The sequence below is a fragment of the Coffea eugenioides genome, chromosome 8, assembly GCF_003713205.1.
Source record: "Coffea eugenioides isolate CCC68of chromosome 8, Ceug_1.0, whole genome shotgun sequence".
NCBI lineage: Eukaryota > Viridiplantae > Streptophyta > Magnoliopsida > Gentianales > Rubiaceae > Coffea > Coffea eugenioides.
The window spans coordinates 33,732,050-33,746,462 of NC_040042.1; the positions used below are offsets into that span (position 1 = coordinate 33,732,050).

A 14,413-nucleotide genomic window follows, 5' to 3' on the forward strand; every position below is an offset into this window, starting at 1 on the left:
AATATTTGCACTCGTAAGCATTATGATGTCCTGGTCGTATTTCCTTGACCTTGAGGTGACTTGAGATTTCCTTTCTGTCTATGTTATTTTGATGGTTACCATACTGCTTTGTTAAATCATAAATGCCCTTATATTTTAGTTCAGTTTTTTGCTCAATATAATCTTTTTGCCCATTGTCAAGCCAAGAAGGTCAAAGGCTCCAAGCCACTCATAGGCAGAATCAGAAAATTTTGCTTGAGGGACGAACTCTAATTCAACTAAAACTTAAGTATATAACTTGAAATATTTTTAATTTCTTACAGGGACAAAAGTTTAAATTTACACATAAAATTTTTTAAAATTTTAACTTTTAAAATTAAAAATTTTAATTTTTCAAAATTTCAGGAGGCAGGGGCCCGTCCCTGCCACCCCTAGCTCAACCTTGGTGACAGGTGTCGAGCCTGTGCAATAATAAATATCTACTCGAGAAAAATGAATTTTCTGTGTATAGTAGTGAGTAGGGTCGAATCCACAGGGACTGGGAAAAATTTGATTCCTTTCAAGTTCGGGACACGGGGGATTTTTATCAGAAATAAACTAAAAATAATTAAACAATTTAACTAAAAATAATTAAATAATTAATTAATACAATTGTAAATAGCAATTAGATAAATGATAAATAAATTCTAGCCAAGGATACAACTACGCAGACACAGTCCATTCATCCGATCATTGATGCAAAGAAGGTTCACTTAATTTTATTAATAGGCTAGTTATAGTCGCCGATAAACTCTAACGACCAGCTTTTCCTTAATTTATTGATAACCAAGGTACGACCGTTGATTACTTCTAACCAGGAAATACTCCTAGGTACGACCGTAGGAATTAATTTCCTAATTGCATTAAAAACTAGAAAAGCCTAACCCAAATTAATAACACGCTACGAGGGTTATTTAAATCAGATTGCATGTCCCCCTAGTATGTGAAAATACTAGTTGTCACTAATATTAACCAACTAAACAATTACGGATTTAATTGATTAATTTGACAAGAGATTAATAAGTCAAATTGCACATCGGGCCCTTGATATCCAATTAACAAAATAATTCCATGAAATTAAAATAGAAAACATGCAAATATTAATAAATTAAGGAACACGTAAAATTAATTAGATCTCACAGATATTTAGGACTGCATCTTCGCATTGATCCTTGACTAGAGGAGAAAATTAGCCACGCCTCATAAGAAAATTCCCACGCAATTTAATTGAACTCAAAGACATTTATCTCTTACTAATAATTAAAAATAAGAATTGTATTCTCTGTAGTCTAATACAATAAAAATAGTCTCATGGAAGAGACGGAAGAAAACAAGACACGCAAGAAATCTTCACCCCAAAACTAAAAACTTCTCTGCCCAGACGGAAGAGAAGAAGAAAAACTGACTCTCGCAAAATGTGCGGCTCTCCCCATAAAACAAGCCAATTCGAAACTTCACTCTACGCTCACAAAAGAAAACATTCCTTTCCCTACCTAATCAACTCCACCGAAAACAAAAGCAAAGGCTACTTTCCACAAAGGCACCGTGAATCAAGAAAGGAAATGGTCTTTACACAATGGTCAAGTCTTCGCGGTCCCCACCTAATTGAGATGTTGGCCAGCCAAATGCAATTCAATTCCTTTTCATTATAGAAAGAAATGGACGTTGGTTTACACCATGCATATGGGCCAATTGTATAGAGTTTCACAATAATCTTCTCAAGAAGGTTTCTGCTCCACTTTCTGAAAGTATATCCAAATACCAAATATAAATATATATTGACAATTAAAGCAATATTTGGCAAGGATAAAGAGGAGAATTAACAATAAAATTACTAACAATTAACACCCTATCAATTCCCCCCACACTTAAATCATGCTTGTCCTCAAGCATGGGAACACTAAACTCAACAATGGCTAACTCTCATTTCATTTACTGCCAAGCTACGCTTATCCCAAAATCAAGTTTTAGTGGCTAAGTGTCAAGACATATTTCTCCCGGTTAGCTCCTGAAATCATAGACTCGTCCAATTCATAGCTAACTCGTCTAAGAAATCAAAATATTAAACTAGCAAAAGTTAGCAATTGGGTCAACTGAAAATCAAAATCTCAACATTGAAGAACAAGGATCGGCAGGCCAACATGATCATAAGCTTACTTATTATTTTCTTTTTCTTTTTTTTAATAAATGCTCAGTCCCAAGCTATTCAAGTCTTTTGACGTGAACTCTGACATTTTTAGATGAAAGAGCCCAGTTACTCAACTCTTCACAACTTCAGGACTAACTACTCATATATATAGTCACTTTTTGACGCGAAAGTCGACACTTGTGGTGAAGACTCCCGGTTACTGGGTGACGACACTAGCGGAGTAGGGTCATTTATTAATCACAATTAAAGCACCAGAAAACCAGATAATTAAAGATCATGGCCCACGTCATCTCCTAATATGGAGAACTAAGATCAACAATTGCCTAATCCACACAACAATTGCTAGTAAAATATTTATATTGCCTAAACAATTTAACCACAATTTGCACCAAGTCATTAAACTCATGATATTCACCAAGATAACATGCTTTTACTTGCCACTTAAACTAAATTCATAGAATAAATCATAACCAGCAATAGACGAGTGAGATGCCACATTTATTCATCAAAACACTAGTAAGAAAGGCAGCAAATTAAAGAAACACCAATCAAAACTAAACCCAAATCCCCCCCACACTTAAATCACACATTGCCCTCAATGTGATAATGAAACAGTAAAAATAAGAAGAAGGACAACAAAACTCCCCTGAAGCTGGTGCCAGCTATTAGCACTTGTAGTTGGAGGAGGCGAAGCGGAGGTCAAAGGATCGGGATCGTGGTTTCACCATTCTTTCCAAATTGCACTCCAAACCACAATAGACAACAGTTGCTAACGAATAATGGAAACAAGAAATTCAAAGCACTAACAAATGAAAAATCAATTCAATGAACAAAATGCACACTGCATTCACTCGCAAGTTATACAGATATCTCAATACTTATAACAAATGCAATCAATAAACACTCGTGGTTCCAAACTTAGCCAAATGTAAAAGCACCTCCCAATTGAACAAACAACTGTAGCAAATTACCCACAGTTAGACACAAAGTACAGCAGATTAAACACAATTCGACCTAAAATATATATATATATATAATGATTAACGATTGGACATTCAATTCACAAGTCAATCTACTAAATAAATAAAAATCAAGCAAAGTAAAAAGAAACAAGCAAAGTAACACAGAAGTACCCAACTAAGGAGGAATAGAAATGTCAGGTAGTCCAAACACGCAAAATTTTCAAAAACGTACTGTAATAAAAATAATAAAAACATACTGCAATAATAAAATAAGAAAATAAAAAAAAATAATAGAAAGAGATTGAGGCAGGCGCGTGCATACGAAGCCAGTAGTGCGATGAAGGTGGTGGCTGTGAGAGAGAAGAGTTTGCGGCAGCTGGATCTGGTGGTGCTCGGCTTTCGGGGCTTCAGGCGGATCTTGGAGGCGGTGGCTATGGCAAGGGTGAAGGAGGTCAGATGAGCTGGTGGTCACCCTTGGCGAGGAGAGCCGAGGCAGCGGCGAGAAGAGCTGGGGTGGGCGGCGGTTGGGTGAGGTTCGCAGCCGAAGAAGAAAGAAAAAGAAAGGGACAGCGGCTTGGCTGCTGGTGGCGCGCAGGTGGTGGTTGGACGAGCGGAAGAGCTGCGATGAAGGTGCAGCGGCTGGCGGAGCTCGCGAGGAAGAAGATGAAGCAGGCAGCGGGGGAAAGAAGAAGAAAGAAAGAAAGGAAAGAAAGAAAAGAAAAAGAAAGAAAGAAAAAGAAGAGAGGAGAAAATGAGAGGAAAAAAAATAGTTTTTGGTCTTACATTTTTTTTTTTTAAGCATTCTGGACATTTGGCCGGATTTATGGCCGGATTTGCTGCAGAAAAAGCTGTTTTCTGCAGTTTTTCCTCCAAATTTGCTTGGCCAACCTTCCACATTCAACCTACTTCATGTTCTTTGAATAAAATTCAAATTTAATATGATCATGCATGAATATAACTTAAACATGAAACACTTTAAATGCATGAAATGCAGCAATTGAACATGAAAACTCCCTTTTTGCCTTAATATAAACACCCTTGCAATTGAGATCATTTGCATGAACTCTTGCCATTGCCTCCTACAAAACACACAAACATTAATCGAAGAACTAAAACTTACTAAAAACAAGCCAACATGAAGAAAAGTAAAGTTGAAAAGTGATCCAAGCCTTCGTTTTTAAAAGGATCCGAGGTCGTATCATTGTGCTCAGAAAACGCGGCTCAAGAAAACGCGCCTCAAGGTGCGTTTTGTGAAGTCGCGTTTCTTCACCAAATTTGCAGCATTGAAAACGCGACTACGTGAGAAAACGCGACTTTAAGTCGCGTATTTGAAGGCGCGTTTTTGGTTTCTGAACAGGCTGGAAAACGCGACTTGGTAGAAAACGCGACTTCCTATCGCGTTTTTAAGGCGCGTTTTCTTAATTATAGGCGCAGATTTGAAAACGCGATTCTATGAAAACGCGATTCAGTGGCGCGTTTCATTGAAAAACGCGTTTTCTGCTGCAAAATTTAGCAGAAATTCAACTTTTGAATATTTACAAATGATACCCCAATTTCCCAAAATGCATCATAGATCATTTCTATGTCAAAATAAACCATTCACGCATATGTAAAATGATCTATACATGCATTCTAAACCTCTTTAATGCATCAAAAACCACAATTACTGAATTTGAGGTATTGAGATCTTTGATCAAATTTCGCCTTTTTTGCCTCATTTGGTCACTTTTCCAAAACCTACAAATGAAAAATAACAAAATTACTCAAACTTATACTTTAAACATAAAATCACTCCAAAGTAACAGCAACTTAAAAAAAATTGGGTTGCCTCCCAAAAGCGCCTTTCTTTAACGTCTTTGGCTAGACGGAGTCCAGAATTTGCTTAAACTAAGCAAATCGGGTCTTCCAGTTGCATCATCTCCACCCGTTCAATTGGAAATCCTTCATAATACGGCTTGAGACGATGACCATTCACCACAAATTTCTTCTCTGTTTTCAAACTTTGGATCTCTACTGCACCATAATGAAAGACATTAGTCACAACAAAAGGGCCAATCCAACGAGAACGTAATTTACCTGGAAATAGTTTCAATTTGGAGTGGTATAGTAAAACTTTTTGCCCACAGACGAATGTCTTCCTAGAGATCTGTTGGTCATGAAAGATCTGATTCTTCTCCTTATAGATCACTGCATTCTCGTATGCTTCATTTCGAATTTCTTCCAACTCTAGTAATTGTAACTTTCTTTGAATTCCGCCTTCCTCGATATCCATGTTGCATTGTTTGACCGCCCAAAATGCTCTATGCTCAAACTCGACCGGGAGATGACATGGCTTTCCAAATACCAATCGGTAAGGGGACATGCCAATGGGTGTCTTGTATGCTGTCCTATATGCCCATAGTGCATCATCTAGTCTCACACTCCAATCCTTCCTATCGGGTCGGACCATCTTTTCTAGAATTGATTTGATCTCTCGGTTCGATGTTTCCGCCTGACCATTTGTCTGAGGATGGTATGATGTAGAGACTTTGTGCAAGACACCATATCTCCTAAAAATTGCAGCGATCTTTTTGTTGCAGAAATGAGTACCCCGATCACTTACAATTGCTCGCGGCATCCCAAAGCGAACAAAAATATTAGACTTAACGAATTCTGCAACCACTTTGGAATCATTAGTGCGGGTGGCCTTTGCTTCTACCCATTTCGAAACATAATTTACAGCAAGCAATATATACAAAAAACCAAAGGAAGAAGGAAAAGGACCCATAAAATCAATGCCCCAAACGTCAAAAATTTCAACAAAAATCATTGGGGTTTGAGTCATTTGATCCCTACGAGAGATATTACCCACTCTTTGACACTTATCACATGACTTACAAAATGAGTAGGCATCCTTGAATAGAGTTGGCCAATAGAATCCACTCTCTAGCACCTTACGAGCCGTTCTCTTCGGTCCAAAGTGACCTCCACATGCAAAAGAGTGACAATAGGCTAGAATAGATTGAAATTCAACTTCACTTACACATCTACGGATGATTTGATCGGCACCCCGCTTCCAGAGGTAAGGATCATCCCAAATGTAGAACTTTGCATCGCTCCTCAACTTGTCTCTCTTTGCCTTAGGCCATCCTGTAGGAAATTTGTCAGTGACTAGAAAATTAACAATATCTGCATACCAAGGTAAAGATGAGTTAATAGAAAATAAATGCTCCTCGGGGAATGCTTCTCTCAATGGGATGTCATCTTCGACGACTTGTACTCGACTCAAGTGATCTGCTACCAGATTCTCCGCCCCTTTCTTATCTCGGATCTCCAGGTTGAACTCCTGTAGCAATAATATCCACCGTATCAATCGCGGTTTTGCCTCTTTTTTTGTCAACAAATACCGCAAAGCTGCATGATCAGAAAAAATAATAACTTTAGCACCAAGTAAATAAGACCGAAATTTTTCTAAGGCAAAAACAACTGCTAAAAGCTCTTTTTCGGTGGTTGAATAGTTCAATTGAGCTCCGTTCAAGGCTCGAGATGCGTAGTAGATAGCATGAGCTGCCTTTCCTACTCTTTGACCCAATACCGCACCCACTGCATAGTCGCTGGCGTCACACATGATCTCGAATGGGAGGTTCCAGTCAGGGGGTTGGATAATAGGTGAGGTGATCAATAACTCCTTTAACTTATTGAATGCCCCCTTACATGCTTCATCAAATTCGAAGGATACATCTTTTTGCAAAAGTTGGAACAAGGGTGCTCCAATTTTCGAGAAATCCTTGATGAACCTTCTATAGAAACCTGCGTGACCCAAGAAAGAACGAACTTCCCGCACACTCGCGGGGTAAGGTAAAGTAGATATAACATCTATTTTTGCCTTATCAACCTCAATACCTGTAGATGATACAACATGACCCAAAACTATCCCGTGTTCAACCATAAAATGACATTTTTCCCAATTAAGCACGAGATTAGTTTCTATACACCTTACTAAGATCAATTTCAGGTTATCTAGACAGTTTTCAAAACTTTCACCATATACACTGAAATCGTCCATGAAAACCTCAATAATTTTCTCAACATATTCTGAAAAAATACTTACCATGCATCTTTGGAAGGTAGCAGGTGCATTGCACAATCCAAATGGCATCCTTCGGTATGCAAATGTCCCAAATGGGCAGGTGAAAGTAGTCTTCTCTTGGTCTTCGGGTGCGATGGCAATTTGAAAATAACCTGAAAATCCATCCAAGAAACAATAGTAAGCTCGACATGCTAATCGCTCCACCATCTGATCAATGAAAGGGAGGGGAAAATGGTCCTTTTTCGTGACGGCATTTAGCTTTCGGTAATCGATACACTGTCGCCATCCGGTGGGCTTTCGAATTGGTACGAGCTCACCCTCTTGGTTTGATTCCACTGTCACCCCTGCCTTCTTCGGGACCACCTGTACTGGACTTACCCACGGGCTATCTGATATTGCAAATATAATTCCAACGTCCAGCAGTTTTAAAATCTCTTTCTTTACGACCTCCATCATGAGAGGATTTAATCTCCGTTGAGCTTGCCGTACGGGTTTAGCATTCTCCTCGAGTCGAATTCGGTGCATACACACCGCAGGGCTAATTCCCTTGATGTCGGCGATGGTCCATCCTATCGCCTGCTTATGTTCCCTAAGAACTCGAAGTAGTTTCTCTTCTTGAACCTTTGATAAACCCGCGGAGATGATCACTGGAAGTGTCTCCCCTTCACCTAAGTATACATACTTTAGGTGTTTCGGCAGTGGTTTTAGTTCCAAGACAGGTGCCTGCACCACAGATGGAAGTAACCTTTGGTGAGGTTCGGGTATGAAAATCGGTGCAAGATCATACCTTGTCTTCGTGGTTGGTAATGTTTGCAACGATCCAATCACGCATTTAAGCTCTTCACTCAACTCTACCCTAGAGGTCGTTTCGGACTCAAAGTGCCTGGTCAGGACGACCTCTAGTTCATCCCTGCCTTCAATTTCAAAAACCTCCTGTATAGCATGGTCAATAACATTTACCGAGAAAACAGAGCCAATATTTGAATCGGATGGATATTTCATGGTCTCAAAGATGTTAAAGTGAACAATCTCACCATCAAATTCCATAGACAAAGTACCCTTATTAACATCAATTTTGGTTCGGGCTGTGCTCAAAAAGGGTCTACCTAACAACAAAGGTGACGGATCACGGGAGTGTTCATCCTCCATGTCGAGCACATAAAAATCAGCTGGAAAAACCAATTCGTTAATTTTTACCAAAACATCTTCAATCAACCCGTCAGGGTATGCATTGGTCCTGTCAGCTAATTGGATTATTATCCCAGTCTCTTTCAAAGGGCCTAAGTTTAAGGAAGCATAAATGGACTTTGGCATGACATTAATTGAGGCTCCCAGGTCTAACATGGCCTTTCCAATCAAAGTATTACCTATCCTACAAGGAATAGTAAACATACCTGGATCTCCGCATTTTGGTGGAAGTTTCCTTTGTAGAATTGCTGAAACATTCTCCCCAACTATAACTCGTTCATCCCCCTTCAACCGCTTGCGGTTGGCACACAGGTCCCTCAAAAATTTTGCGTACCTGGGTACTTGTTTAATCGCATCCAGTAGGGGTATGTTGATCTCCACCTTGCGAAAGATCTCCAAGGACCTCTTTTTCCTTGTCTTGCTTCTTTGGTTTCTCTAACCTGCTAGGAAAGGGAGGTGGATTAGTTTTAGCTGTAGGAATTGGGTTCGAGGGTACCTTTGCATTTTTGTTGTCTGTGCCCTCCTCTTCCAATTCTTTCTCAATCCGTTCCTCGTCCTTGTCTTTAGGAATCACCGGTTCGGGTCCTTGAACTTCCTTGCCACTCCTTAAGGTCATTGCGCTTACATTCTTTGGATTTGCCTCAGGTTGAGATGGCAACTTTCCTTGAACTTGGGACTCCAAACGGTTGATTGTTATAGCCATTTGATTCATTTGATTTTGCAATGATTGCACCTGTCCCAGTTGATTTCTCATGCTTTGCAGGTCTGAATCCGTCTTTTGTTGATTAGCAAGTAATTGCTTCATCATCTCTTCCATGGACGGACTTGAGTTTGAAAGTGGTGGTGGGCGATGATGGTACTGCTGTTGGTGTCCTTGCTGTCTATTTGGCACAAAGTTAGACTGCCTATTTCCTCCATAACTAAGGTTGGGGTGATCCCTCCAACCAGGATTGTAGGTACTTGAGTATGGGTCGTACGGCTTTCTTGGCGCGGGCGCGTGGCCAGCCATGTTCACCTGTTCAGCAGTTTCTTCTTGAACCATTGGACACATTTCCGTAGGATGACCCACGGCAGTGCATACCCCGCACACTTTGACTTGTGAAGCACTCCCCACAGCTAATTGTCTTACAAAAGATGTTAATTCGGAGATCTGCTGTTGGATAGAGGACGTTTCCACCTCATTCACCCTACGCGTCGGGATGTCCTCTCTTGAACCAAACTGCTGTGAGTTCTCAGCCATCCCTTCAATCAACTCCCATGCTCCTCGAGGAGTCTTGTTCACCAACGCCCCTCCACTTGCAGCATCGATTATGCTTCTGTCCCTGAAAAGCAACCCCTCATAGAAATATTGAATGAGCAGTTGCTCACTTATCTGATGCTGAGGGCATTTGGTGCACAGTTTCTTAAACCTCTCCCAGTACTCATAGAGTGACTCGCCTGGGTGTTGTTTGATACCACATATCTCCTTCCTTAGGCTTGCAGCTCGAGACGCCGGAAAGTACTTGTCCAAGAATTTTTTCTTCAGTTGATCCCACGTGGTGATACTACCAGGCGGTAGGTAGTAGAGCCAGTCTTTTGCGGAATCCTTCAAAGAGAAGGGGAAGGCCCTCATCTTTATTTGCTCTTCAGTAATTCCCGGAGGCTTCATACTGTTGCAAACGACGTCAAACTCTTGCAAGTGCTTGTAGGGCTCCTCACCTGGTAGACCATGAAAAGATGGCAAGAGATGAATTAGACCAGATTTTAGTTCAAAGGGAGCGTCATCATTTAAATGTGGAAAAGTAATGCACAAGGGCTGCTGATTTAAATCTGGAGCAGCCAACTCCCTTAGTGTTCGTGCATTTGCCATAGTGACTTCCTCTTGGTCTGAATCACTTGAATTGTCACCAGACAAATTTGTCGGCTCAACCTCTGGATCAAGTCCCTGAGGTGCAATATCGTATTGCTCCTCCCTGAGCCGCCTGGTTTCTTTCCTCGTTCTACGCGCGGTCTTCTCTACTTCAGGGTCGAAAATTAATTCGCCTGTACGAGAAGAGCGAGGCATAAACTAGAAAAATACCAGAAAAAAATGAACTTAAAAAGAAACAAATGATTAACGCCAGTCCCCGGCAACGGCGCCAAAAATTGACAGGTGTCGAGCCTGTGCAATAATAAATACCTACTCGAGAAAAATGAATTTTCTGTGTATAGTAGTGAGTAGGGTCGAATCCACAGGGACTGGGAAAAATTTGATTCCTTTCAAGTTCGGGACACGGGGGATTTTTATCAGAAATAAACTAAAAATAATTAAACAATTTAACTAAAAATAATTAAATAATTTAACCAAAAATAAATAATTAATTAATACAATTGTAAATAGCAATTAGATAAATGATAAATAAATTCTAGCCAAGGATACAACTACGCAGACACAGTCCATTCATCCGATCATTGATGCAAAGAAGGTTCACTTAATTTTATTAATAGGCTAGTTATAGTCGCCGATAAACTCTAACGACCAGTTTTTCCTTAATTTATTGATAACCAAGGTACGACCGTTGATTACTTCTAACCAGGAAATACTCCTAGGTACGACCGTAGGAATTAATTTTCTAATTGCATTAAAAACTAGAAAAGCCTAACCCAAATTAATAACACGCTACGAGGGTTATTTAAATCAGATTGCATGTCCCCCTAGTATGTGAAAATACTAGTTGTCACTAATATTAACCAACTAAACAATTACGGATTTAATTGATTAATTTGACAGGAGATTAATAAGTCAAATTGCACATCGGGCCCTTGATATCCAATTAACAAAATAATCCCATGGAAATTAAAATAGAAAACATGCAAATATTAACAAATTAAGGAACACGTAAAATTAATTAGATCTCACAGATATTTGGGACTGCGTCTTCGCGTTGATCCTTGACTAGAGGAGAAAATTAGCCACGCCTCATAAGAAAATTCCCACGCAATTTAATTGAACTCAAAGACATTTATCTCTTACTAATAATTAAAAATAAGGATTATATTCTCTGTAGTCTAATACAATAAAAATAGTCTCATGGAAGAGACGGAAGAAAACAAGACACGCAAGAAATCTTCACCCCAAAACTAAAAATTCCTCTTTCCAGACGGAAGAGAAGAAGAAAAACTGAGCTGCGGAAATGTGCGACTCTCCCACATATAAAAACAAGCCAATTCGAAACTTCACTCCACGCTTACAAAAGAAAACATTCCTTCCCTACCTAATCAACTCCACCGAAAACAAAAGCAAAGCCAACTATGGTTTGTCGGTTTCCTTTGACCAAGTGCACACGTTCACAAATAAGAAAGCAAACCAAAAATGTGTCTTTACACAATGATCAAGTCTTCGCGGTCCCCACCTAATTGAGATGTTGGCCAGCCAAATGCAATTCAATTCCTTTTCATCATAGAAAGAAAAGGACGTTGGTTTACACCATGCATATGGGCCAATTGTATAGAGTTTCACAATAATCTTCTCAAGAAGATTTCTGCTCCACTTTCTGAAAGTATATCCAAATACCAAATATAAATATATATTGAAAATTAAAGCAATATTTGGCAAGGATAAAGAGGAGAATTAACAATAAAATTACTAACAATTAACACCCTATCAGTATCAAACCATATCTGTGTCCATAAAGGAATTAGTGGACCAAATGTTTGGGAAAATAATTAAGCCAAGAATTAGTTACGCAAAGTGACTATTTTGCAGTTGTAAAAATTTCTCAAACAAAAGGCTGCAGATATTGCAAGACCCATTTAGTCTGAAAATTTAAACCAAGACCCGTAAAACAAATTTTTGGAATTATATTTGAGCCCCTATTGCAGTTTAACACTCTTTGGCGGCAACAGAGTTCATAGTGGAAGGAAATAAAACCAAACAAAAAAATTTACAGCAATTCATAAAAGACCAGAAATCTCCATCTATTCCTAGTACACATTGAACCATCTCCTGAAACAGCTGAGAAACTTGAATTCATCTATCCTTAACCAAATAAGGTTGAGCATACCTTAACCAATCAAGCTAAGAATGCTAGCCTTTCTAATTCTCTTTGGCATGTTCCTCCAATTTTTGTCAAACAAATCATGATAGACGATTTCCAACAACCTCAGTAATAAAATTTTTCTGTTTGTTTTCTTATATATATATAAAAAATAAAAAATAAAAAAAACCTCTTGCGGCAACAGAGTTCATAGCGGAAGGAAATAAAAAAAATTTACAGCAATTCATAATTAAAAGACCAGAAATCTCCATCTATTCCTAGTACATATTGAACCATCTTCTGAAACAGCTGAGAAACTTGAATTCATCTATCCTTGGTTTCTTAGATTTTCCTAGTTTTGTTTAATTTATTTTATGAGGAAGGTTGTATTGAAATGATTTTGAAACAGAACGAGAATGTTAAAGGATAGGTGGACATAAATATCTTGATCCTTTGGTGCTATTCGAATCAAAGTTTGATGAAATTGGTATGCATGAGCATGAACATTTTATAACCTCACAGGCTCGGTATCTTGAATGTGAATCATGGTACAGTAAATAACGTGATTGTCTTAATCAGGCTTTGATCAACATGTTTCTTCTAATTACTCGACAATATAAAGGTCACCACTAAAAGCATGATTAGTGAACCTAAGTAATTTTTTTTCATCAGAAAAACAAACTAAGCATGTTTCCTTAGCCCAAATACAATCGATCTGCAAATTTATACGTTTTCCACAAACATTATTATAACCAACAACATCAATGTCGCAAATGAGGCCTTTAGAAGAAACAATCTTATCAAGAAAAGAAGGATAAAAATTGAGTTGCCCCAACTCAAAGCAAAGCCCCTGGAAGAGCACCAAAAAATCCTTCAAAGTGGACAAAACAAACAGTGAAAACCGGTACGCAAATAATAGCAAACAACAAATCTTCAAGTCTTTGTATTCTTAATATAGAACTAGGAGGTGCTCACCGCGCGTAAGCGCGGTGTAGATTTCAAAGACTGGCATGCCCGGTGTTGCTGAGTAAGCGAATAAAAAACTGGAAACAAGGAATTGACAAAATTGGAAATTATAATGAATAACATATCAAAGGCACAAGTAAAAAACATTACAAGTAATAAGTGCAGACTGTTGATACATGAAGGCTCGAGTAAAAATACAGAATAGGTAGATTGTCAATCATTAATGTTGAGATTGTTAATGTTGAGGTTGTCAATGTTGAGAGCTTCATTTGTAGTGTAGTAAATGGTATATTTCATAAGTTACGCATTTCATCATCCTGGACTTTGAAGTAGAAGGCTTGATGTAGCATATAAGCATCTTTCAATGTAGAATAGTTTGGAGATGCTGAGCTATATCCATGTTCTAGTGCGGATAAAGCGAGAAAGCAATATAAGCTTTTGAAAAAATAGAGGGAAACAATTGTTTTGTAAAAAAAAAAATTGATAATTACTTCTATTTGCAAACATTAGAGCTCAGTAGTTGAAAACTGAGTTAGCCTTTCGACTTCAGAGGACATTGCAATAGGACAGAGAGTTCCAGTTAAATCCGTGATCCAAATCGAAATACAATCCTTGGAATTAATAAACAATATACAAGTGATTGGAGGCTTAGAAATCAGATACAATAGATTACCAATTTATGCATGTGTTAAACAGATATCTGCACTATGTAGAATCTGATGCCAATGGTTTAGTCAAACAAGGAAAGGAAAATGTCTCAAAACTTTATTTGTCAAAATATAGAATGCACTTGTTAATTTTACCTCACTTCCACTCAAGGGATGACAACATATAGTTTTCTTTCAAGACTCCAGGACTCTACTCCAAACCAAAGCTCTTCTCTTATCCTGAAAAAATGGAGGGGGCAATATAACCTTTATGATTCTAAAAACCTCCAGAATACTGTTTAAGAACCCACGGAGGGAACATAAAGGAAACTACAAAAATCATAACAGAAATAGATATAGACCGCTCCATGAGAAGGCCTTGATGCTCAAGTAGGATAAGAAGTGGTTTAAATGGGTCA

At 38.6% G+C, this 14,413-nt stretch overlaps 1 protein-coding gene and 1 non-coding gene across 2 annotated transcripts; one reads left to right on the top strand and one right to left on the bottom strand.

Annotated features, from left to right (window-relative positions):
- Positions 1-2,832: 2,832 nt before the first annotated feature.
- LOC113780606 lies at positions 2,833-9,002 on the bottom strand. The gene is made up of 7 exons (XM_027326390.1): positions 8,827-9,002; positions 8,593-8,720; positions 8,396-8,478; positions 7,351-8,131; positions 6,306-6,849; positions 5,206-5,678; positions 2,833-2,936 (listed from the first exon to the last, which is right to left on the bottom strand). Exons 1-7 carry the CDS (start codon positions 9,000-9,002, stop codon positions 2,833-2,835), a joined length of 2,289 nt encoding a protein of 762 aa, XP_027182191.1.
- A 754-nt stretch (positions 9,003-9,756) lies between these two features.
- LOC113781778 lies at positions 9,757-9,863 on the top strand. Its single transcript, XR_003469683.1, has one exon. It is a non-coding gene; the product is annotated as a small nucleolar RNA R71 (small nucleolar RNA).
- The last annotated feature ends 4,550 nt before the right edge of the window (positions 9,864-14,413 follow it).